The sequence below is a fragment of the Ochotona princeps genome, chromosome 11 (genome assembly GCF_030435755.1).
Source record: "Ochotona princeps isolate mOchPri1 chromosome 11, mOchPri1.hap1, whole genome shotgun sequence".
Classification (NCBI taxonomy): Eukaryota; Metazoa; Chordata; class Mammalia; order Lagomorpha; family Ochotonidae; genus Ochotona; species Ochotona princeps.
The window spans coordinates 66,226,972-66,252,352 of NC_080842.1; the positions used below are offsets into that span (position 1 = coordinate 66,226,972).

Here is a 25,381-nt window from a genome sequence, read left to right on the forward strand (position 1 = left end):
CAGAGTCGATCAATACGTGGCTCAGAATTTTTCAGATTATAAATAGGAGAAGCTCATACTGAAAGCACAGGGGTTGTAAAGTACTCAGGCAAAGAGGGCCCGTGGAGGCCATGAGTGCCACTTTGTAAACCACTCCGTCTCTTGCACTGCTAGTTCTCCCTGCCTGTCATGGTGTCTCTAGGCCACTGACCTAGCAACTCAAAGGACTGCTAGAAAGATTGCTGTGATTTAAAACATACAAGGAGGTAAGGCAACCACCCCCTGTTCCAGCCGGACTGTATGCTCTTACCTCAGGAATAGCACTGCCCATCACCAGCCAGGCCTTCTTACCCAGGGACAGGAAATAGTTACAGAGCAACACCGCATGTTCTTCCTCATCTCCTGCCAGGAGATCAAGAAATTGCTGACAAAAAGGAAAAACAATTAGATTGCCTGGACTGGCGGCTTCATTCCAACTTGGCTGTGCAGGATTTTAGTAAGTCATAATTGAGATTAATACCTGAAAGTATAACTTTGATTCTATGTTGCTGACTCCATCTTTAAGAAATACTTTGAGTGGACTTGGATTGTTTTCTCTGACATTTATGATACGGGTTGCTAAAATCAACAATTACGGTTGGGGTGGGATGGGGGAGACAGATTTTGAAGTGTTACTTTTGCCTGATAGCACACTCTTGAAGGCAGTAACTCACTGCACCTTAGAGGGCGATTCTCTGACTTTCCCATTCTGTAGCTGAGGAATTCAGAGCCCAGACCAGTAAGGCAACACCTACAAAGCATTGAGGCCAGGCCGGCCGCACAGCACACGAGCTGCTCCTTTTTAATGTCTGCTTTTAGATGCCTCAGAGTTGTAGGAATTTTACTTCCAAAATTGTCAGCATTTATGCTGACATAATACATTGGGGAACAGAAAAATCAGAGTGCCCTAAAATTTCGTCAACTTAAGGCTAACTTTCAAAGGAAATTATGTAACAGTATAATGTATACCAGTATGCTAAAAATAGTATAGTATGAAGTGCAGAAGCAGACTTAACAGTGGTAATAACATGTTTGTTCCAAGATGTTTAAGATCCATTTGAAAGTTTACATAGCATGTGTAGATTGTAAATTCCATGAGAACAAAGAACATCTTTATTTTGCTCATACTCAGTATTTAGTAGAATCTGGTACAGAGTAGGCGACCAAGGAACGCTGACCAATAAATGGTATGTAATGCCTTAAGAAGGCCACTGACTAAGGCTTATGAATTTTCAATCATAGGATACAGTTTTGATTTTCTTATGAATAAAACTAAGATATTGTTAAGGGAATATTAGGAGAGTAACGGAATTAAGGCATCTGAAATGTTACTTTTCATTTTTTGTGTAATTTTTAAAATTTCTGAACTCTGGGAAAATTGAACAAACAAGAAAAAAATACTTCAGGACTTAGCTCATCCAGCGAAACAAACGGCCAAGTAGATTTTTTTGTGTAGTGACTAATAAATGTTGCAGTTGAAACTGACACAGCCATTTAGCTACTACTGGATCAGGGCAGCTGAGGTTGAGTGAGCCTGAGAAAGAGACGCTTACATCAGATGTGGTCCACAGGTCACAGACACCCGCAAAGGAAACAGCGTCTGGCAGGAAAGGAATCAAGGACACGTAGCGAGCCACCAGTTCCTACACACACAGACAAAACCAGCTTAGAACTATGGCCAGAGGGACTGAGCTGCGTCCCTTACCTCATTTCTTTGTAAGCTGTATTTATCACAGACATTTATGTATACGAAATGAAATGAATACTCACTAACAGCAGACCCAGGGCTATGCTAAGATGATCTCACTCCGTCCCCCAGCATGTTCCACGGAAAGTTACTGTTACCCTCAACCTCTTACAGGTCAGGAGAGGAGAAACTGGTCCATTTGAGATGGCCTGCTCAGGTTCTGTTCGGCGTGGTTTTGAACTTCCTTAGTTTCTGATATAAGCAGACTGACTTTCCCGGCTTGTTTTGTGTCCATTTCTGAAAGCAGCCATTTCTTCCCGCACACTGCTATTTACTCTCAGCTTTCCACATTTTCTTTTCCTTAGACGTGTAGCACCTAGGACTTTGCTGAAAGCCTTCCTTCCCTTGAAGTTGAGTACATCTTTCAGAAATTCCTTCAGTGAGGACTCTGAGCTTGCTCACCCTCCCAATGTTGGTGTGAAGGCTAGTTTCACAGGATACAAGCCACTCGTCTGACAGCGATTCTCCGCAGCCGCCGCAGCTCGGCCTGTGCCGCTCTTCCTTTGTGTGGCTGTGAAGTGCGCTGGCCTTTGGGTTCTTCTGTAGAGACTTGGTGCTTTCTCGCTAGCTGCTCCTCACATGGCCTTCGTCTTTATGACTGTGTGTGACAAGCCTGGTTTTGATTTCTTTTTGTTTATCTGGCTTCCCGACTCAAGAGGGCGGGTGTCTTTCATCAGTCATCGTGTCTTGGAAGCTGCCTCTTTTCATTTATCTGCAATTTGTATCTCCTTATTTCCCATTTCAAATAATTCTCCTTGCAAGTGTTCTTCCAGTTCACTAATTCTCTCTGTATTTAACTCTGCTTAAGGCTTTCTTAATTACTTCATTTCTAGTTTTATCTGTTACCTCTTTTGATGCTACAAATATTAAAGCGTCAGCCTGCAGCACCAGCATCCCATATGGACGCCAGTTTGAATTCGAGTGGCTCCACTTCCCATCGCACTCCCTACTAGTGGGCTGGCAAGGCAGTGGAGGAGGGCCCATGATCTTGGGCCCCTGCTCCCATGTGGGAGACACATACTACCTCGGGCACATTATCTAGGGACATCAACATCAGGAAACACTTTCAACTGCATTTTCATTTGAAATCTTTTTGGAGTCACATGAGTGGATTCTAGGACCAGCTTTCAAAGTACAGGTTGGGGATTAGGGATTACAAGTTCCGGTGCTTTTTTGCTTTTTGTTTTTCTGGTCTTTCTGTCAAAATCAAGGGTAAGGCAGCCAAGGCCCTTACCCAGGGTACGGAGTCTCCCAGCTTAGCACTAACGCTATTACCCCTCCAGGAGTCAGCTCTGGGCCCTAGTCTTGAATTCAGCCTTCTAGGCCGCTCAAGCCCTGTGCATCAGCTCCTGTCTCCCGTAGCCCACTGAGAGCAATGGCCAGATCTTTCTGGAATCATGCTTTCTTATTGTTTGTTGTCTCTGATTTCCAACATCACCCTTCTACTTCTTTTCCATCCATGATTTAGAAATTATTTTAAATACTTCTTTTTTCCCTATCACTCTTCAGTATTCTGTACTGAAATTTTCTGCACTTCCACCCTGAGGGGCTGAATAGAAAACTCTATTGTAGATTTCTATAAAAATTGGGTAACTTTTAAAAATAAGTGGGATGTAGGACACAGAAGTTGTTTCTGTGTCTGCAAATATCTGAGAAGTTTTAAAAAGTCAATGGAAAATGAATTACATGAAAAACTGCATTTAAATTTTTATTTTTATGCCATAGTAAAGTCAACTTTTTAAAAGATTTGTTTGTTTTTATTGGAAAGGCAGATCAGACTTATGGAGAGAAGGAGAGACAGAGAGAAAGATCTTCCATCTACTGGTTAATTCTCCAAATGGCTGTGATGGCTAGAGCTGGGCTGACCCAAAAGCAAGAGTCAGGTGCTTCTGCTAGGTCTCCACATGGTGCAGGATCCCAAGGCTTTGGGTCATCTTCTACTGCTTTCACCAGACGATAAGCAGGGACCTGGATGGGAAGTGGAGCACCCGGGACATGAACTGGTGTCCATAAGGGGTCCTGGTGCTTTTAAGGCAAGAATTTAGCCATTGAGCCACTGTGCCAGACCCTAAACTAAAGTTTTGATTGTATTTTCCAGACTTTTTGAAGTGCTTTTATTCATTATTGCCCCAAATAAATTTTCCTGCTAATGGCTATTTTCAGTAATTACTCTCTATAGCATCTACCCCCCAAAGACAGTAGTGAGTTGTGAGGTTCATCTGAAGTGGTCTGCTTGACACACGGCTTGGATCCCACAGGTGTGCGAGGGGCGGAAGGCTTTGAAGCCAGGCGATGGTACATGTGTGTTCAGCGGTCCTCTGTGAACATGACTGCCTGCATCTGATTAAATGTTTGCTTAGTTTGAATTCAGTGATATTTACAGCATTAAATATGACACTGAAGAGTTAGTTACCTTTGTAAAGGAGAAAGTACGTGAATTCTCAAACTGAAGGCCACGCTACAATCCTTAATAAAGTTATTGAGAATACATGAGAACATTTTTATGAGACATTTTTTAAATGTGTAATATCTTCCACATGTTAATTTTCCCGTGTTTCCTATAGTGCTAAGGATATGGTAGCACTCATTAATTGTTGGCAGAATAAGCTAAGGGTTATTATCATTCTTGTTAAAGAAAGCAGCTTCGTGGGAACAGAAAAGTGTTCTTACATTCATTGTCAGTGATCTTGATGCAGCCCGTATCTTCATTCCTATACAGTTTGGTACTTAGAGCGGCAATGTGTTCGCAATCTGACAGCGTATCTCACAGCAGCCGACTGGCTCGAGCTACTCACCGCAGTGGCCTGTGGGTTGTTGGGACAGGCACTCAGGAGCTCCTCAGGAGGGTTTAATGGTCTGAGATAGCGCGTGATGAAAATGGTTTTTCCACTTATGTCAGTTACTGTGGTAAGGCACTGGCGGTTTGCAAACTTCAAGGCACATTCAGCCTGAAACTTCTCTGTTGCTTGAAGCAATTTTTCATCTTCCTGAGAATCAAACTTCAAACACAGAGATTCCACAGGGTTCACATGTGATTAAGGAGACAAAGTCGAACCTGTTCAGGTTCCACAGTTAACATAAACTAAACGTGTGCTTTGGGAGGGATGATTAAGTCAAACTTTAATAAAACTCACCATCTCTGAAATTTCTACAGCTTTGATTACACTTATAATTTAAAAATTAGACTGATTCATTAAATAGTTAAGGTTATTAATCAGGATTTAAAAAGGTAGTTAATAGGCAAGCAGGCATATGGAAACTACTGGCTTAACCAAACCTGTGGAAACTAGACTATGACATACAAATTCTGATTGATGAGGCACTAAACAAAAGTTATATGTATCTGATGCTGATTTTAAGGCTAGGGACTCAGAAATTTAACATCTCAAGTGCAAATTTTAAATGATTCCCATTAAATGGATTGCCAGGTTATAGGTATAAATAGGCAGGGTAAAAGTTTCAAATTCATAACCATTAAAATAAATAACAGCCATGGATCTCCAGGAAGAAGGAAGCAGAACTAGAAATGTCAAGTGCATAATGAGTATTTTAAGTGATTCTTTGCTCTACCATGAACAGCTGAGAGATAAAATATTTCAAATGCCTTTGGTCATGTGGCATCCTTTCCCCTAATCAGTTGCTAAAAGTACAGCATGAGAAATAAAGCAGGTATTTATGTGTTTTTACAAGATTTTCTGTAGTTGCTTTACTTTAATAGGTTTCAAGACTAATTCAAACTTTCATTAGGAAATTTAATTTTAAATTCGAATTTAAAAGTAGAATTTAGGGCCCAGCATGGTAGCCTAGCTGCTAAAGTCCTTGCCTTTTAAGCGCCGGGATCTCATATGGGTGCTGGTTCTAGTCCCAGTGGGCCCGCTTCCCATCCAGCTCCCTGCCTGTGGCCTGGGAAAGCAGTCAAGGACGGCCCAAAGCCTTGGGGCCCCGCATCCGCGTGGGAGACCTGGAGGAAGTTCCTGGCTCCTGGCTTCAGATTAGCGCAGCTCTGGCTGTTGTGGCCACTTGTGGAGTGAATCAACAGATGGAAAATCTTCCTCTCTGTCTCTCCTTATCTCTGTACATCTGACTCGCCAATAAAAATATATAAATATTTAAAAAGTAGAATTTAGGAAAAGTCTTGCTTATTTTTGTTTCTTTGAAAGAAGGAAATGTATCAAGCTACTCCCCTGTACTGTTTCATTTTTCTTTAATACCTAAAGGCTCTGATTATGAATAGATTTGTCAATTTTGTCTCTACTATAGGGAGTAGTAGGATTCCTGGGCTCAGATTTTATGTTGACCTTATATTTTATCTCCAGTACTGAGTTGACACATAGGAAATATTTAGCAAATAATGAATGGAAAATAGTCCATTTTTTATGACTTCAAATGGAATCTAGCTTATCCTAATTATTCTTGATTACTTGTCTTAATAGGGCTGGACTGTGGTTTCCATTTCTAATCTGACTGCTAGATGCTAAGAGGCTGGGGTATGGTTATAGGGACTGTTTAGGATAGCAGCATCTCCAAAGTTTCCTGTCTGTTCTCATGGGATGTCCTCCATCATCTGAATTTTAATGTCACCCTAATCATTGCAAGCACTGCCCCTTAGTGTATTGCCAAGATGGCAGCTGCTCAATAGGAGTTTCAATGAATAAGGAACTAAATGAAGACTGTACGCTCATAAGGTTTGTGGTGAGTATGCCAGGGAGTCCTAGAATTGTCAAGCCCTAAAAACTGTAATTTTATGAAGCTGGAAAACTGAGAAACAAGGGTGCTGTGATCACAGGCACGGAGCAGGATGGGGCATTGCTGTCCAGAAAGAACCGCTCACGTCTCCAGTCAGTACTGGCTGTCGGCCATCAGAGTTGAAAGTAGCAATGTGTTCAAACCTTTCTACCACGTGGGCCTGAGTGTAGTGCTGTTATCATGACCGGAACACGCACTTCCTGAGGGCAGGGTCTGGGTGTGAGCAGATGTCTGTTCCTAAGGGGTGTGCCAATAGCCATTTAACGCTGGGTTGGGCCACCTGGATGCCGTTTCTTGGGGTGAGAGAGGAATCCAGGGATTGGGAGGCTATGTGGGAATCCAAAAAGTGCCAAGCAAAAACTAACAAAAGATTAAATTAGGGTAGTTTATTATGAAACAAAATTAAGATGGAGCAATTTGGTTCACTTGAAATTTGGAAGATTCTTAAATGGTTTAATTCTTTGCCCTCTAGATTATAAATATTTATAGAAAAATAGTGGGTTTATAACACCCTGAACATATATAAAAAAAATAGAGCCACGTTGTCTCTGTAACCACTTGGGATCCTATGCACTTGGAAACGGAGGTAGAACCTGGTGTTCACGGGACATTCAGACCAATGACGTCTTCAGTTCAAAGCAAACAACGCCTTTCTTACAAAAGGAAATGAGCCACAATCCAAAGCTGGACATTCTTCATGAACTGCCTGTACCTGCAGTTCATGGCAGGGATCATACACACACCAAGGGCAATGGACAGAAGCAGCTAATGAAAGCCAAGGAACTACTGACTGATGACAAAATACCTGATACCTTCTTAATCATGTCATTCATCTATCAGAGGCAACAAAGACAGACATAAGAGGAAGACATTATTAACAGAAATAATCTATTTAAAACTTGTATTTAACTAAGACTATGTAGGAAATATTAACATAACATGTTCAGGAGTCTACTGAAAGCTTTTTAAAGGTTTTCCATTAGATATTTTTATAAATCACAGAAAATTGGGCCCGGCATAGTAGCCTAGTGGCCAAAGTCCTTGCCTTGCATGCACCGGAATCCCATATGGGCACCAGTTCATGTCCCAGCTGCCCCACTTCCCACCCATCTCTCTGCTTATGCCCTGGGAAAGCAGTCAAGGATGGGCCAAAACCTTGGGACCCTGCACCCGCGTGGGAGACCTGGAAGAAGCTCCTGACTCCTGGGTTCAGATTGGCTCAGATCTGGCCATTGCGGCCACTTGGGGAGTAAATCATCGGATGGAAGATCTTTCTTCTGTCTCACCTCCTCTGTGTATATCTGACTTTCTAATAAGGATGAATAAATCTTAAAAAAAAAAAAGACAAGAAAAAGGAAATAACAGGAAATTGTGAATCAAAGCTGCTACTCCTGCAAGTTGCTGTAAGCGGGAAAAAGTGTCCAGCTTGAAGCACCTGACATTTTAGGATGAAGCCTGCTCTTTTCTGGACAGTAAACAGATCAGTCACGGAGTGATGTTTCCTGGTTCTGCACTTTGAGGACATTCGGGTCCCGTCCACTGGTCAATGTGACTCCCTCATCAAACAGCTGCAAGTACAGGCTTTAAAGGACTGATTGCAATTCCGCAGACAACCACTGTGGGGCACTGAAACGCCACCATCGGCAGGGCTCTGGGCCTGCTTCACTGCTGGGAGATAGGCAGGCCGCAGGACTTGGGACCAAGCCTCAGAGCCCTGGCACCTCTTCTGCATCGTGCAAGCAGAGGTCAGGCCCAGGAAGGCCGCCTAGGGTGCAGGGGTCTCAGCAGATATTTGTCTTATGTGGGCATGGGCCGAATCCACATGCCTGAGAGCTCACCTCCAAATGGGGCACTATATAACCACTTTTTGCTCTGTTGACAATTCACAGAAATAACACAATTGTCTTGTCTGGGAGGATTTTCTGGGTAAACTGGCTTGTGAGCTTTCTCCTCAGTTTATACTCAATGACAAACATCCAGAAAATGTGTATTTCTCTCTCTGAAAATATCTTAGGCTGTGTATATCCCACAGATGAAGTATGTGACATGAAGTTTCGATGGAGCTGCTTTCCCAGCAATCCTGCACGTCTTCTGTAAATGTCTTGCCGGCTGGGGACAGGGAGAGCACGTTCCCCTGTGATCCAAGCTGTAATACTGGAAACAGGAGAATACTCGTATTTTTCATCTCTGCACTATAATAAATAATGGATAAATGAGAACTAGCAGAATAATCTGTGCTGTATGGTTTAGTATTAAACAATTGGCCTTAGTTGTGATCATAGCTTGGCAAATGCTTTTTTCTTTTTCACCTACTTTTCTAGGTTGCTGGACCTCACACTCAGTAGCCATGTCATGGATTTGTGCACACAGACACTTAGGAACCGCCTGTGTGATGCTGGGAACACCGAGCCTCAGCTTCCTCAGCTGCAAACAGTGAAAGCAGTAAAACACAGCTATGGATTGTGAAGGAAGAGCATGCAATGTCTAACAGTGATGAGGGCAGAGGAGGGGTTCAAAACATGTTAGGGTAGTAGCTGTTGGAATCATTGTATTAGCTTAAATATAAATAAGAAGTCACAATAGAGCAGAAGGCATAAATGCCGCCCAGATTACATGAGGAAGTAATTTTTCCAACAATGAAAATTCCAGAAGCAATTGCTACCAAATAGAAGTTCTGGAAATCTACTTTTACTTTTTATTTTTAAGATTTACAGAGAGGAGAGACACAGAGAAAGATCTTCCATCTGCTGGCTCACTGCCCAAGTGGCTACAATAGCCAGAGATCTGAAGCCAGAAGCCAATGACTTTGTCCAGGTCTCTCCTGCGGATGCAGGGTTCCAAGGCTTTTGGACCATTCTCCACTGCTTCCCCCCAGCCATAAGCAGCAAGCTGGATGGGAAATGGTGCAGCTGGGACATGAACCAGCACCCAAAGGGTTGCTGGCAGTTGCAGGCGAGGATTATCCAGTTGAGCCATCGCTCTGGCCTTTTGAAGCCTACTTTTAAGAGTTGTTTAATGGAATACTTGGTTACAAACTTATTTGATAGAATGAATGGCAGTGACCCATTCAGATCATTTAGCTCTCAGATCCTGTGAACCAGTTCAACACAGCACAGCCAGCACTGTGAGTCAGACACTGAGATAGATTTCAGCATCCTTGCCAATAAACGTCAAATAAAAGAGAAGTCTGGTGTTTTTGTTTTTTTTTTTTTAGTATGTCGTGTCTCATTTTCTTCATGTTGTGAAAATTTTTCTAAATGCAGACCAATTTATATTTGTCTTGCTTTGTGTACAAGTTTAAGTTTCTGATTGACCTGATTACTGGCTCAGTGAAAACACAAAAACACAGGTCCATCACCATCATTGTGTCCAAACTGAAAGAGCAATAAATGGACATTAGAGGAAGGAAGTGGAGCCTCTGTTCGTGCAAGGTTTACGAAAGCATAGCCTGGCAGAAACTGCTCATGTCCCATCAACACCAGGTGTGGGGTTCCCAGACCACGAGCAAAGTTACCTTTTCTCGAACCGACTCTCCAGGCACCAGCTGTGGCTCGATGGTAATAAACAGCGTGATGTAGGAGCCTTCACTTAAACTTCGGACAGAATCAAAACCCCGCTCAATCATCATGTTTCGCTCTTTACTGTAGCCCAGGAGAACTGGGGGAATATCAATTTTAAATGTTCCATCAATCTGTGAAGAAAATGCAACTCTGTCAACAACCAGAGATTTTCCAACCAAAGTTCAAGGTCTGATGGATTACTAAAAATAGGTCAGACCTTCAGCCTGTCTCCCTCAGCTCTCCCCAGAAGAGGTTGTGAATTTCCAAATTCTCAAGTCCAAATCCTGGCCTGAACCTCCAAGCACCCCAACCTTTGCATTTGTAAAAGGAGATGAGAACCCTCACACCCTGCAGGGGTGTGAGTAACGGATGACTCAGTAGGTGTCAAAAACCACGGCAAATGCCTGGCACCTGGTGGACACTCAGCCAACATTCCCCTCTTCTGGAATATTCAGCTGCTCTTCCCCACCTTTCAGAATTTTCATCGTGTTTCAAGGTTTAGGTCAAACGTTATCTTCGTCATGAATTACTGTATTGTCGCCTCCCCCAGCAGCTCCTTATAAAGTTGGTTTCTTTCACTTGCTGCATGAATACATTCTGCCTTTCTAGACCACATTCTGGGGAGTATCTCTTAGAACAGTCTGTGTTTAACTGCAAAGAATGAGGACTTGTAGAAATATTAGTAGAATGCACTTGATTAAATGGGCCATCAACTGTCCTGATTGTTTTCTCCAAGTTGCTTTCTGGCACCTATCCATTCTGCTGCTGACATTTTGACCTGTTCTGACTCTGCCTCACTACGACTTCATCACCATGCAAGTGTTCAAAACACTCTCCAGTTTGACTTTTCATACATTAACTACTCACTGCAAGGAACACAGGTGCCTCAGGAGTCAGGCAGATGTGCAGAGGGGCTTTCTACTGCAGTTTTCATCTTTCTCAGGACTTGGGCCAGATACATATTCACTAGGTGTTGAAGGTAGCTCCCACAAAGAAAATTTTAACAGGAAAAATGGATATCCCCATTCTGATGAAATTCTGACTTTCGATGCTTACCCTTGCTTGGAAATATATTGTGCTAAAGGGAATTTTCACGCATCCCAGCCAGTGTCTCTCAATACGAGTGTGGGTTCCACTTCCTCTTTCACGGTCATCCTAAAGGAAGGGCAGGGAGTGATAACTGTTGAACTCTTGACACTAGTGGACAGCAGTAGAATTAGAGTTGGAACAGAAAGGCCAGATGGAGTTCTGATTTAGATTTTAGCTTTTTGACGCTGAGTCATTTAACTTCTCTGAACCTCAGTAAAGTGGAGACTCAACAATCTATAGAATTATTTTAGCATTAAGTAAGAGCACAGATATAAATTACCTAGTAAACTCCTGAAGTAGAGCAGATACTCGGCTGAAAACAAAAAGCTAATCTCTTTCCTCTTCTGTCTCCTCATTTATAATTAGTAAGTTTTGAAGATTTCAAACGCAAACAACTTGGAAAACATGTTTGTAATTAAACCAGTAGCAGGCAGCGGAAATGAAAAACAAGTACATATGTCTTCCCGGAAACGGAGAACATACCTCTAACACGTCATACAGCACTTCGTCAAAAATGTTAATGAACACGTCATCCTTCACGGCCTGCAAACTAGCCGTGCTGTAGTCCCCGTTAGGAGCCCTGCAAAGTCACACAGTCCCCGTTAGGAGCCCTGCAAAGTCACACAGTCCCCGTTAGGAGCCCTGCAAAGTCACACAGTCCCCGTTAGGATCCCTGCAAAGTCATACAGTCCCCGTTAGGAGCCCTGCAAAGTCACACATGACCAGGAACATGAGGACAGAAATGTCAACACTTGAAAAAACCCAAACAGGAGCACAAGTATGAGGACATACTTATTTAATACAATGCTTCTACTGGAAAGGAAGCGAGCACCCCCTGCAGGCTTGGTCCCCCACCATGGCAAACTTTGCCAGAGCCTGGAATGGAATAGGGTATCTCCAAAATAAGCCTAAATTTCAAAAGTTGGATATTTCCCCATTTTTATTATTGGATGAATCAGGTGTTGGAGAGGATGGAAAACCTGGGATGTGGGGTATCGGGACACCTAGACACTATTCTTACACGCGTTTCAAACCTTTAACTTAAGTCCTTTCTTGATGAGCCTCTGTGATGGTCACATTTCCCTGAAGTGTCCTATGTTCTTTGAAGAGAGTGACATGCTTACCTAAACGGAAGCTCAAGTTCTTCATTCCAGCTGGGGTTTGGCCCTTCTGCTGTAGTTGTGTGACAAACTGTCCGCTGAAAGGAGACCTCTACAAAAGGACGCACCAAAACCTGAAAATCAGCAATTGATGACTCTGTATTAGTCAAATCAGTACATTTTTTTTCTTAGCAGAGAAAGAATATACTTCCTAATAATATGCTTACAAAGAAAACAAAGCAGAAAGCAAGATGTATGTGAGGTTTATAGGCAGGACTTTTCAGCTTAAGGGACAGGAGCAGGCATTTGGCTTAGCAATTGACGCCCGTTAAGACGCCTGCATCCTATATTGGAGCACCTGGGTTTGACACCCAGCTCCACTTCCTGACTCCAGCTTCCTGCTAATGCAGACCTTGGGAAACAGCAGTCGGGTCCCGGCCACCACCTGTGAGTCCTGAACTGAGTTCCTGGCTCCTGGCTCCAGTCCCAACCTAGCCCTGGCTTTCGCAGGCATTTGGAGACTAAACCAGTGATTTGAAGCTTCTATCTGCCTCTCAAATACATTAATAACATAAATAAAAAAATACATTAATAAAATAAATAAAAAAATAAAAAAACCAAACAACAATAAAAAAAAAAAACATCAGGGGCAAGATTCCAAGCTGAAATCTAGCCCTGGGGTCTCTCACCTGGCCCAGCGGGTAGTCAGCACTGTGGGAGGGGCTGTGTGTGTTTGGGGAGGCAGCCTGCTTTTCCATGAAAGACCGTGAAGATCTTGAAGGCTGCTGGAATTTGCTAGGAGAGAAAAACGTGTGAAAGAAATAAATGACAGGGCGAGTCTAGGGCAGATGTGTTCACTCCCCACAACAGCTAACATTAGGGGCCTTGAACTTTATCCGCGTCTCCCAGGTGAGTGGCAAAGACCCACCTACTTGAGCCATCACTCACTGCCTCCCAGTGTGTGCAGTAACAGAGAGCTAGAAAGGAGAGAAGAAACCCAGGCACTCCATTACGGGATGGAGGCATCCCAGGCATAACCACTGTGCCAAAGGCCCTCTCGGCCTGCACTCTCTAATGATCATGAGCTGAACAGCCCAGGCCAGGTATCTCTCTCTGCCGAGATTCACTCCAAGAGGAGGCTCAAGGACCCATACCTTGAGCCAGGATCGATGGGTTGACCCTCTGTTTCTTTTTAAGTTGCTATTCTTAAGTGAACAAGTGGAATTAATCCCCAGAGAATTTCTGTTAGGTCCTGCACTTTTTCTTCCAGTAACCTATGTTCACATTTGTACTGAATTTTACAGTTTGTCAAGGGTTTTGCATTCGTCATTGGGCAAAATACATATTGTCTGAATCTACTGAAACTTTTCACAGTTCAGGCTGCAGGCAAATTAGAACATGGGACAGCTACCAAAAAACAAACAAACAAACAAACAAAAACCAACCTTTTCTCTTTGTAAAGCTGTCAATTAGATGATTAAAGGAGCACTTATTTAGATGAATAATGTCAATGAGATGCTGCAACACTTAAAATATTGCACAGAGGAGCCTGGTGCAATAGCTTAGTGGCTAAAGTCCTCGCCTTGCATGTGCCGAGATCCTATATGGGTGCAGGTTCATATTCCGGCTGCCTTACTCTCCATCAGCTCCCTGCTTGTGGCTTGGGAAGGCAGTGGAGGATGGCATTTGGGACCCTGCACCCACGTGGGACACCTGGAAGAAGCTCCTGGCTTTGAATCAGCTCAGGCTATTGTAGCCACTTGGGGAGTGAACCAGTGGATGGAAGATCTTCCTCTCTGTCTCTCCTCTTCTCTGTAAATATGACTTTCCAATAAAAACAAATAAGTCTTTGAAAAAATAATTGCAGAGGTAAAAATATGTAAGACACAATTGTATGTTCTTTTACCAAAACAGCTTCCCATTCCAGAATTGAGCCATAAGGCAAGCATGGTGAAAGGGTTGTCTATGGACTAAGGAAGGCAATGCATTGGAAGTGACTGATAATGATGGCTGCAGGAGGACAACTGATTGGATCTATAGGCCTAGTTTACAAAACAAAGAGGTCCTTCTAGGCAGGGGAGTGGGAACATTTGATGGGATATGAGGATATGTAGGCATAATCTCGAGTCAACTCCCTCGTCTTGATATGTACATTCTTCAAAGCCTCCTCCCTTAGCCTATGTGACCCTCAATGTATAAATAAACTTTGTTTATAAACTGGCTATTGAGCATTAGTCAGTAGTCCACGTGTATGATTATCGGCTCCATGCACCAAGTCCATTGCTGCTGGACAGCGAACAGATGCCATGTTCTGTAAAAGGTCAGATAATCACTACAGAATCCTGTGAGGGAGGGATACAGCTTATGGTAGGAAGTATCATGCTCTTAAAACTTACACAGGAAGTACATGGAATTTGTCCCCTTGTTATAAACAAAAAAATTTAAAAAAAAAGAGGAAAAGTAAGAAAACTAGGGGAAAATATTGGTGTGAGAGGCAGGAACACAGAAAGGGGAAGGCAGTGGGGAAAGATGGCCTGGTGAGCACAGAACTGACTGTGCTCTAGGACCAGGACAAGCCGCTTGCTTCCTCTTCACTTCCTGTTCCCTTGTACACAAGGAAGGCAGTAATAGCAGCAATAGTTAAACAGTCAATGAATGTGCCTAGCATGATCCTCAAAGCAAGCTGAAGGCACTGTAAACGCTACTTCTTCCTATTATACGGATAAGGACGCCAGCAAAGAGAAATTTCAATACATGGTCCTCCTGTCTCTGCTCCCCAAGGGAATAGCAGTCTCCTATGATTGAGAACTCGCTGTGTAGTCTCTTGCTTGAGCAGATAAAAGAGTACTTACATCCATTTGCTCACAGCCCATATGTTTCAGAACCATGGACAGACACACCGCACACCCCTTTTTCTCTGAGTACCGTCCTACCCTCATGGCTTGTCCTTCTGATCTTGCCTTTCTGATCTCCCTAATCCTAGGTGGTTAGATCATGGATCAACACCTGGCCTAAGTTAGCACCTTCAGATTCTCTTCTGAGACAATGCCTGCTTGTTGGTACCTGGCTCCAAAGACTACTTCCACTACTTATGGAAAATGATGTAAACTCAGAAGAACTCAAGGGAACAAGAGCACGGGGCCTCCAGAGAACCTTCTTAATCCCTGGTCCATCACGTGGCTCAACACTGTCTCTTGTCCTTGCGTTTCATGAGATGTTCCTGATACTTCCCCATAACCCTGTCCCTTCAGCCGGGATTGACCAAATCGCAACCTGTTGTAAACAAGAAGGCCTTGCTTTGGGCAAGAACTCACAGGTCCTGCTGGATAATAACTAAGCATGAGAGTAACACGCTATAAAGAATGATGCGCTTGGCTGGGACCCAGCACATTCCACCCAGGGGTGCTCCCAAGGCTCTCACCTTGGAGCTGGCTTCCTCACCGGGATGTCATAAGCCCGGATGATGTTCACAAGCAGCTTGATGTCTCCATCCGAGAGGTTCTGTGCTGTCACCTTTTTCCGTCCTTTTCTTCGTGGCCTCAGTGGTCGCTTCTGTTCTGCCAGCTTGAAAAGGCTTAGGCCCAAAATGCTGCTAGTCACAGAACAGAATCAGCACTCAAAGGAAAACTATGACATGACTTCTCAAACTCCGCCTTAAGCTCTCCCATTGGTCCTCTTTGTCCTTTTAAGGAGAGTGAGAAATAGTCTAAAAACTCTCACACTACAGGAAAATCTTACTGCGTGGATTCCTTAAAATTTGTGCTAACTGCTACTTATAGAAGCAAGAAAGACCACACCCTGGCCTTCCCTGCATTTCCTCCCTTAAACACCACCCCTCACACTTGCCCTGTAGTCACCTTTGCCAGTGCCAGTCCCCACACAAAGAATGCATGCCTCCTTTTCTGCCTGCCAGGTCCACAGCAGGTTTAGATGTCTCTCAAGGACCAGGGTCTTCCCCCTCTTGCGAATACCAGCCATACAGTGTGAGGAGGACTCCCTCTCCTGAGCCCTTGAGCACCTTGCAGCACGCTCCATTCACATAACTGTGGTGTAAACTGCCCTCAAGGACAGATCCTAAGACCGCCTGCTCTCTGAAGTGACACAGAGCTGAGAGTGAATCCTAGCTCCTTTCTTTGCCATTGAGCAAATCATTTCGCTTCTGCAGGTCTCCATTTCGTCATCTGAAAATGGGGATCGTAATTCTGACTCCCTGTGCTTGTTGAGAAGATGAAGTGAGGCGGTGTGTGCAGAGCATGCTGGTAGGTACCTAGCATCTTCAAACAGTGTGAATTTAAAGCCTATAGAGGCCAGGTGTTGTCAGTGCTGTGAAGACATCTGGCAGCTGCTTCCCAGGTAACCAACCTCACTCCTGACCAGGGAAACATCAGCCATGGGCAAAGGAGCTTTGCCTACCCTCAGGAGTGAGTTTTCCTTCTTAGAGCGATTGCAGGACGAGTGATTAATGATGCTTGCACACAAGTGTCATCCCAGGTGGGAATGACCATGGGAAGGGAACGCACTGGCTTAATCAATAACCAAGCCAGCTAGCTGGTACAAAGTGCTCTTTAGGTTTCAGTGATATATTAATTTTCAGTGTGATTGATAACCACACAGATCTGCACTGTTTCAACCTGTCTCAATGCATGAACTCTATAAGCAAAGCATAAAACCTATAATCAAACTCAGGACTGTAGGTCAGTGAGTTCAGCAACTAACTGGTTGATTCTGGGTTGAGATCTCAGTTTGACTTGTTAAATAAACTTCAGTTCTGGGGCTGGCACTGCGGCACATCAGGCTACGCCTCTGCCTGTGGCATCCCACATGGGTGCCAGTTTGAGTTCTGGCTGCCCTACTTCTAATCCAGATGCCTGCCGATGGCCGGAGAAAGCAGTGAATGATGGCTTAAGTGCTTGGACTGCTGGATCACTCCAGTCACGGGCCATTCTGGAGAGCGAACCAGCAGATGGTGGACATCTCTATCTCTCTTTCTCTCTCTCCTTTTTATGTCTGTAACTCTGCCTTTAAAGTAAAAATTGTTAAATCTTAAAAAAGCACAACTTTAATTCTTATTTCTCTCAATCAGACTGCTTTTTCTAATAGTGGTAACGTGCAATGATGGCAATGACTATAATGACGGTGGTGATGCTGAAGGAAGGGGAGATAGAGTTGGGAAGCAGGAGGCGGGTCCGGAGCAGAAGCTCTTTCGATCTTTCTCTGAGGTAGAATGCAACAGACTCTTCTGGGAAGGAGCAAGCAACAGTGCCAATGACGTGTGGGAGAAAGGTGTGTGGAGCCAGCACATGCTAGTCGGGAGGCCAACGAGGAACACGGATGTGGCTCTGACTTGGCTCACGGCCATAGAGCAGCACCAGCCGTGCCGAGCCAGCCCCAGGTTCTCTGCCCAGTATCGGAGCTGGCTGCGTGGCCTCTTGGCTGGGGCCACCTTTGCTGAGGGTTAAGAGCCCTGCAGCTCCTGTCTAGGCACTGCTTATGGTACCCAGAGAAATCCCAGGTTGTTGGCAGGGGCTGTCATTCCCCTTTGTTCTCCAGGGGCTTACACACAAGATCTGCCATGTGTAAGCACCCTGGAGTTATCAAAAAGAGGGTCGGACACCTGCTGTGGGACTTTGTAGCCTTTGTGTACTAGTCACTCCGCTTTTCAGATAAGGAACTGGAGGCTCTGAGGGAAGCTATTATTTGCTGAAGACTTCTTACTAGTGGGATAAGGAGCTGGGGTCCAACCTCAAGCCACTGACTAGCAAGGACTGCTCTCAGCCACTCTGTTGAGTCAACTACCCAATCCAAATTGGGGGCCTCAGAGATATGGCTTGGCCAGAGGTCCCAACGTGACAAAACCCTTGATCACCACTCCCTTCCTCCCTCCCCCAGCATGAGTGATGCCTTGCTAGCAGGCAGCATGGTGACACCATGTTGCCTGGGACCATCACATAGAGACGCCAAGAACAAACAGAAATTAAAAGAAGAAGGAACATACCCTGAGCCTTCAGAACTTAATGCGGAAAGTAAAGCAGAAAAAAACATAAGAAAAGAAAAACAACGTGAAAAGTCATCATCTATTCTATGTGTCATTTTCATGACATTTTCATTTGCAGTCCAGCATTCAGTGACTGGCCCCTGGGCCTTGGGCTAGAGAGGCGTGGCAGGAGTTTCTGTGGCTGTGGCCTCTCTCCTGCGCATGGATGGAAGTGGGGCCAAGGCAAGGCACTGCCACAAATGGCACAACCCTTTTCTTTCCTTTTAAACTGGCTGTGGAGAAAAAGAACATGCATCGGAAATAACCCTCCTAGGGCACAAGAGACTGTCTCACAGAACAAGCCTTGACTGGACCACACAAGACCACCACATGGGGAATGGTCCTTCCCCTTCTACGCATCCAGCCTTAGCTGAGACCATCTGAGGATCATTCTCAATAACAAAGCTAACGCACAACTCCCATGTCAGTATCCATTGTCCCTGCCGTTCTTTGTCTTCAGCAAGCACACACTGCAGCTCTGCCTCCCAGCCTGGCACCTCACGGGGCCAGGACTCGGCCACCACCGCCACTGCCCCAGCGTGGATGGGAGGGTACGGAGAAGCCTTGGGATGGGGAGATTAGGACAGCAGAAGGGAAGTGGGACCGGAAAACGGCAGAGGCCGGTGAGGCTGACTCCGGAGGAGGGCATGGACAGGCAGCCAGCTCCCCTGGGGTGTGCTGGGAGCCGCGGGAAGGAGACTGCTCCCAACAGCAGGGCCTCAGCTGATGTCAGCAGGGCTAGCCTGGTCTCCAGTGTGACTCTGGGCCCAAATCATACAGTAAAAGAATGTACATGACACCTTTCCTATGACAGGATAGAAATGCAAACATTTTTGTAACAAATCATTATAATGGCATTGTTTGATTACTTTTACCTGATATTGGGAACCTCCTCTTCTACAATCAAATCAGCAGGAAGGAAATGGTGTTTTGCGATTAGGAAACGATTTATCACGGATTCTCTAACCTGAAGAAAGAAGTCAGCTTTATGTAAAACGTTCTTCTTCTTAACTTCACTGGTCACTTGTACCACCAGCGCTGCCTCAGTCTCCTTCCCACTCCCCGTCCAGATGCCTCCTCTGCACAACGGAGGACTTGCCATATTCTCTTTCGCTTCCCACACACCTAAGGGTGGAGTCCTTTCTGCTTTTATCACTGCTGTTCTTAGGATCTGGAAAATTTCCTGGCACTTGAGGCACTAAAATTTTGCTGAATGAATGAATGGCCAATTGTAACAAAAAGGGCCAACTTCTCAGTAAACAGAAACCAGAGCTTACTCCTCCATTCTTCCCCAATTCAAGTGATTCGCTGCTTCCTAATTTAAACAGAGGGCCTCTCAGGTGTCAGAATTCTTTTTTGAAATACATGACTCAGGGGGTACACTAGCTGGTGAGACAAATGAAGTGTAGGCACTGTTACATTTTTATAACTTTACAGAAAACAGGCAGACAGGAAGAGAGTGAATGAGAGAAGAGGGAACGAAGGAAAAGAAAGAAGAAAAACAGGCAAAAAAAAAAGACAAATGAAGGATGTCTTGAGTTTGACTTTTAGTTTTCTAGTGCATAAGGACAGTTCCCGTGCAGTTGATAATTTCTTCCCCAGATTATAAAGGTGATGAGTGTTATGTAAGGCAATATTCAAAAGTCAGGAAAAAAACACAACTTAGAGATTGAGTGTGTGTTAAGTATCCCCCTATTACCACAACTCCTGATAATGAACTGAGATGCAGCCTAGTTGTCTGCTATGTTCAGAATCCTAAGAGCGCCATGAATCAAGAGGAGTAAGTGGCTTGCGTGAGTCGCCCGGACAGGTGCCAGAGCGCAGGACTTGCCGATTGAGGATAACAGCTCGTTTCTCCCACTGTGAGACTTGTTTGACGTGTTTTCTTACCTGCTGAAGGTACTTGGCGACCATGGCCCTATGAGTGTCTATGTGGTCCTTAGTTTCTATTATGCTCCTGTCTCGTAACCGTTTCTCATAGTCCTAAAATGAAAAAGAATTAGCCATTTTATGATTTGAAAGTATTCCTTGAGACCTTTTCTGGGGTCAGAGGATGATTTTTTCAAATGTTATTGAAGTGGTAAATTCGAGTCCTAAGTATCTCCTCTACCTTCTTCCTACCGTCTGCTTCAGAACTGATCACCGATCCAGTAACCAGAGCTCTGAGTTTGTGGGTCGGGCTGTCAGGCCAGCCAAGAGCATGAGCAGAGGAGAGTGACAAGTTGAACACTTCATCCAGGAAGCAAGAGGCCATGGAAGTTGGCAGGGAAAGCCATTATAATTCAAAATGCTAAACTCAACGAGCAGTTTAGTCCAAACTTGCACCTAGGTGCTCCCTCTTTAGCTAAAGGAATTACAAAAATGGTGTAAAGTCTGGATGAAGTATTTATGGTTGTCACATGACAGCTAGCTGCAGCCGAATGCAGTCATCTCCCTGGAGGAGGGGAACAGGTGATTTTGGCTTTGTCTGCTCAGACATCTCCCTTTTGTCAGGAAAACTGTGGGGATGCCCCTGGGAGCCCCCAACCCTCTCCAAGCTCTCCCTGACCCACTCCTGGCCAGCTGCATGTCCAGCAGTGGCACCCTATCCAGGCTCAGGGACTTTGAACTGTCTCCCTAGATTTCTGAGCTTGAGACAAGAGGACCCATTTTCCTCTGTTGAGTGAACCACTAGATGTAAGAGTGGATGACATTGGTGATTGTGTGTCTAAGCAGAGAAAACCTGCCTGCAGAAAGCAGAATGACATCACCACCCCAAAGAAACTGGACAGGGAGGAAAGGCACACAGGCCCCAAGGGCCACACCTGTCTCTACATTCACGTGGCCTTAGATATTCAACCCTGAATTTGGAGTACATTACCCAGCTTCCCACGGTTAAAAATTGGGTTTGTATCCCTTGGGATCACAAGCCCAAAGCAACACAAGAAGGTCCATGCAGTAAAAAATGGTCTCCAAGACTGTTTCTGCTGCGGAAGTGATACTGGCATCAGTTTCCATGAATTTCCACTTCCCTCGCAGAACACCAGTTCCCCATCCAGGTTCACACTGGGCTGGCTCCCTTTCTCCAGCCCGTAACCTGCAGTTCCTTGGAGGCTCCTCCTTACCCACATAGCTGGGATTGACCCTCTTCTGCATGGTTGCTCCTTTCTGGGATGCACGCCCTGCTGTTCCCCAGGCTGTTCAGATCCCACACTTTAGTGTCCTGTGGCGCTTTGCCACCACACAGCTTATGTGGTGCTTAGCCGATGCAGCTGCTCAGTTCCCGGACCCCAGAGCATGCCACGATCTGGTGGTGCTCAATTCCCTTTGACAAATTGATGAGATGCTTACATAGAACCTCCTCACATCATGCTGCTGTATGTTTACATCATTTCCAAGCTACTTATAATACTTCATTTCTAGATACTTCTAATACTTCCAATTAGAGTAAGCTGATAGCAGTATTATGTAAATATGAATGGCACCGTGTTGCTTATGGGATAAAGACAAAAATGTGTACACACGCAGGACACATACAATTTCAAAAAATATTTTCACCCACAACTGGATATGAAAGTCACAGGTGGAAGAGGGCCCACTGTACTTACTAAAGTGGAGCTGGATTCTTAGCCTGGGCAGAAATAATTAACCCTTCAGATATTTTTCAATCCTACAACTATAATTGTAAGCAGTTTAACCAACTGGTTCCACCTGTTTACAGATTAGTTTATATGTCATTATACTGAGGCAAAGAATTATTTTAATTCTTATTTAATTTAGTTGAAAGGCAGGGTTACAGTGAAAGATAGTATCTTCCATCTGCTGCTTCATTCTAGAAGTGCCTGCAGTGACTGGGTCTGGACCAGGACAAAGCAGGAGCCTAACAGCCAATCCGGCCCTTCTCCAAGGGCAGAGCTGCAGCTGCTCGCGTTCTCACCTGTTGCCTGCCAGGGTGCGCATCAGCAGGAAGCTGGATCCGAATCAGAGCCAGGCGTCAAAACCAGGCCCTCCACATGTGTACTCAATTGACCAAGGCCTGCCCCCAAGAGATGATTCACATGTCCAATTCAAGAAAACAGATAGAAAACCTACTGTGGAGATCACCATTGTGGGGTGTCCATTAAGCTGCTGCCTGCGAGGCCGCCTATGTCTCGGCTTGCTCCACTTCCCACCCAGTTCCCTGTTAATGGCCTGGGAAAGCAGTGGAAGATGGTCCAGATGACCCTGGCTCCTGGCTTTGCCTGGCCCAGCCTTGGCTATAGCGGCCTGAACCAGTGGATGTTATAGTTACTTAGTAGCTATAAAAACTAGCACAAATAGTTTTCCACAAAGTTTTTAAAAATGGTAAAGGAAACTAATCATGCTGTTGAGAACATGCCACCACCACTAGCACTACCACCACCACCACATGTAATACATGTAACAGTGTGGGTCTGGCGCAAAAGTCTAGTGGCTAAAATCCTTGCCTTGCATGTGGTGGGATCCCATATGGGCGCCGATTCTAATCCTGGCAGCCCCGCTTCCCATCCAGCTCCCTACTTGTAAGGCAGTCGAGGATGGCCCAAGGTCTTGTGACCCTGCATCCAAATGGGAGACCTGGAAGAGGCTCTGGGCTCCTGGCTTCGGACCAGCTCAGCTCTGGTTTTGCGGCCACTTTGGAAGTGAATTGTCAGATATTAATACCTTCCTATCTGTCTTTCCTTCTCTCTGTATACCTGACTTTCCAATCAAAATAAAATAAATCTTAAATAAATAAATGCATGTAACAGTGTTCCACATGGCAGAGCAGATAGTTCGTTATTTTAAAACCCTCCAAGGTGGTTTCTTACCTGGAATACCTTTTCCATAATTTCTCGGTCATATATTGGAACTTGCTTGTAATTTCGGAATTCTGGCACCTCTTGGTTTCTAAGCTGAAGAAGTCTGAACCGCTTGGATCTATTTAATTCTTCATCGGACACAAAGTTAAACTCTTGTTGAAGCTGTTCCAGCCGAAAGAAATTAGGAACGTAAGATTCACCACTGGTGGCAACCTGTGAAAAGCAGAATATCCAAACTTCACATGGCAGATTCATTCAAACTTTTGGGAGTCTGGACCTCTGTTGGGATCTCACGCGTGGATGGCAGGAGCCACCACCCACTGCTTCCCAAGCACGTTAGCAGGAAGCCACAGTGGAAGCCGAGGAACGAGGGCTAGATTCCAAACCACGGCTCAACTGGTAGAGCCACAGTGCCCATACCTACTGAGGAGATGCTTCGGTAATAAATACATACCTTTGTGATGTATTTATGCACATAGTAGGTCAAGGCCCCAGAGTCAATCTGCCAATGTCTGAACAGCCCCTCACAGCCACGTCTGTCGAGTAAGAGTTAACCAGCCAGAGATCTGGGAAAGCCAGCTTCCAGGGCCACTGCCCTCTGGCACAGGCAGCACAGTGAGAGAGGAGCCAGTCCAGGCTCCTTCCTGCTGCTTCTCCAGCTGTGACCCGCTCCCGGATTTACTGCACCTCTCAAGAGGTTTTTACATTAGGGAAAATTCTTATCTTCATCAAGAAACCAGCCACGAGGGCAATCCCTGTGTTTTTTTCTTACTTGGAAAGAAGAACAATTTTAAAAGATGAATGGTGATGTACATTGTCACTGAAGATTGACAGTGATACAAAGTTGATTTCAACACTTTATGCAGAACAGACTACGTTGGAGGTAACATGGTCTGTTGTTTCTAAGATTCCCTTGATTCACATTGAGAAGTACACGTTAAAAGGAGGGTTTATAACAAAATCCATAGAGAATCAAAGTTTGTTTGAGAAGAAGCAAACTGATTTTTCTCATCTGGGTCATAATTATTCTAGTGATGGACACGGGCCCATAGCCACGTCTGTGACCATGAGAGGGTGATGCTGAGGCCACCCTCTAGAGGGCGCTGTGTGTTTGTGCAAAGCACAGCATTGGCAGTGAAACCAATTGTATTTCCTATGAGGAAAGATAACAAATAATGCTCCATTTTATTTATAAATTCACTGGAGGAAGATTTTGGACTGTGAATTCAAGCAATCTATCTAGCTGACAATTAGCAGTTCCTTTGGAAGGGTTGTCAGTACTTTAACGGCTGATGGAAAGACAAGTGTTTGCAGTTTAGCTCGCCTGCCTATCTTTGTGACCCTGCATAAGTGACTCTGGCCTCTGAGAGCAGTTTCTTCTCTAGAGAACGCAGAAAGTCTTCAGGACTCCTCAGAGGTTGCATGTGGGTCACAACAATAGCTAAAACTTCCTGCACGTGGGTTGCGTGTCCTGCTTACGGCTGACTATGGAGCGGCACAGTCAGGCAGCAGAGCTACTCCTGCACTCAGCACTTGACACTGCTAAGCACCCTGCAAAGGCTGACGCGGGGTATAGGAATGCATGCAAAGGCTTGCTGTTTCCTTGACTACCTCGCCACACTGTAGGGACACATTACCGAGATGAGCTGCATCAGAGGGGCGTTGTTAGGGTCATTTGGGTCAAGCTTGGACTCTGTTGCCCACTCGGCCAACTTCTTCATGTCCGTCAGTCCTGACGTGCCGATTGATGAGATGGCATCCACTCTCTTCAAAGCGCTGGAAGAGAAGCCAGAGGAATCTGCCAGAAGCACAAGCTTCCCGGGGCCTGTTCTCACAAGGGATGTTCTTAACCTGCTGATCGCTATTAACCACGCCGTAGGAACAAGAAAAATGAATAGCAACAAGAGATAACAGATGCACCCACTCAGTGCCTAACAGTGCCTTACGCCACTTGAAGTCCCTGGACCACAGCCAGTGGAGGCTGCTGGGGCAGGCCTGAAACCCCACACCCCAGGCCGCCCGCTGGAGCTGAGGAGAAACTGAGGTGGGAAAAAGCATCCCTTACACAGTGAACTCCAGCTCTGGCTTTGCACATGGGAAATTCAAAGGAGGCCAAGGTGCTGAGCATGGTCTGGTCAAGCAGGGGCTTCAGCAGTCCAGCATTTGTCATGACGATAATGTGCTTTATCTGCTCTCCTGAGGGCCTAAAGGCTGTAACAACCAGGACTCGTGTCTAGCATCAAACTCAGATAACATAAAATCCGCGTGAAATGCTCACACTCCAAGTC

At 45.0% G+C, this 25,381-nt stretch overlaps 1 protein-coding gene across 3 annotated transcripts in view; it reads right to left on the reverse strand.

Annotated features, from left to right (window-relative positions):
• Positions 1-25,381, reverse strand: part of CC2D2A (coiled-coil and C2 domain containing 2A) — a 101,171-nt gene that overhangs the window by 14,479 nt on the left and 61,311 nt on the right. For 2 of the 3 annotated variants that reach the window (XM_058670290.1, XM_058670292.1), the window contains 13 exons: positions 24,731-24,869; positions 23,103-23,306; positions 20,185-20,277; positions 19,170-19,261; positions 15,682-15,852; positions 12,950-13,055; positions 12,285-12,394; positions 11,644-11,740; positions 11,128-11,226; positions 10,026-10,202; positions 4,561-4,764; positions 1,572-1,661; positions 290-403 (listed from right to left, as the gene is read on the reverse strand). In XM_058670290.1, coding sequence (XP_058526273.1) covers positions 290-403; positions 1,572-1,661; positions 4,561-4,764; positions 10,026-10,202; positions 11,128-11,226; positions 11,644-11,740; positions 12,285-12,394; positions 12,950-13,055; positions 15,682-15,852; positions 19,170-19,261; positions 20,185-20,277; positions 23,103-23,306; positions 24,731-24,869 — 1,696 coding nt within the window. The remainder of the gene's footprint in view (positions 1-289; positions 404-1,571; positions 1,662-4,560; positions 4,765-10,025; positions 10,203-11,127; positions 11,227-11,643; positions 11,741-12,284; positions 12,395-12,949; positions 13,056-15,681; positions 15,853-19,169; positions 19,262-20,184; positions 20,278-23,102; positions 23,307-24,730; positions 24,870-25,381) is intronic. The other variant, XM_058670291.1, reaches the window with a different exon arrangement.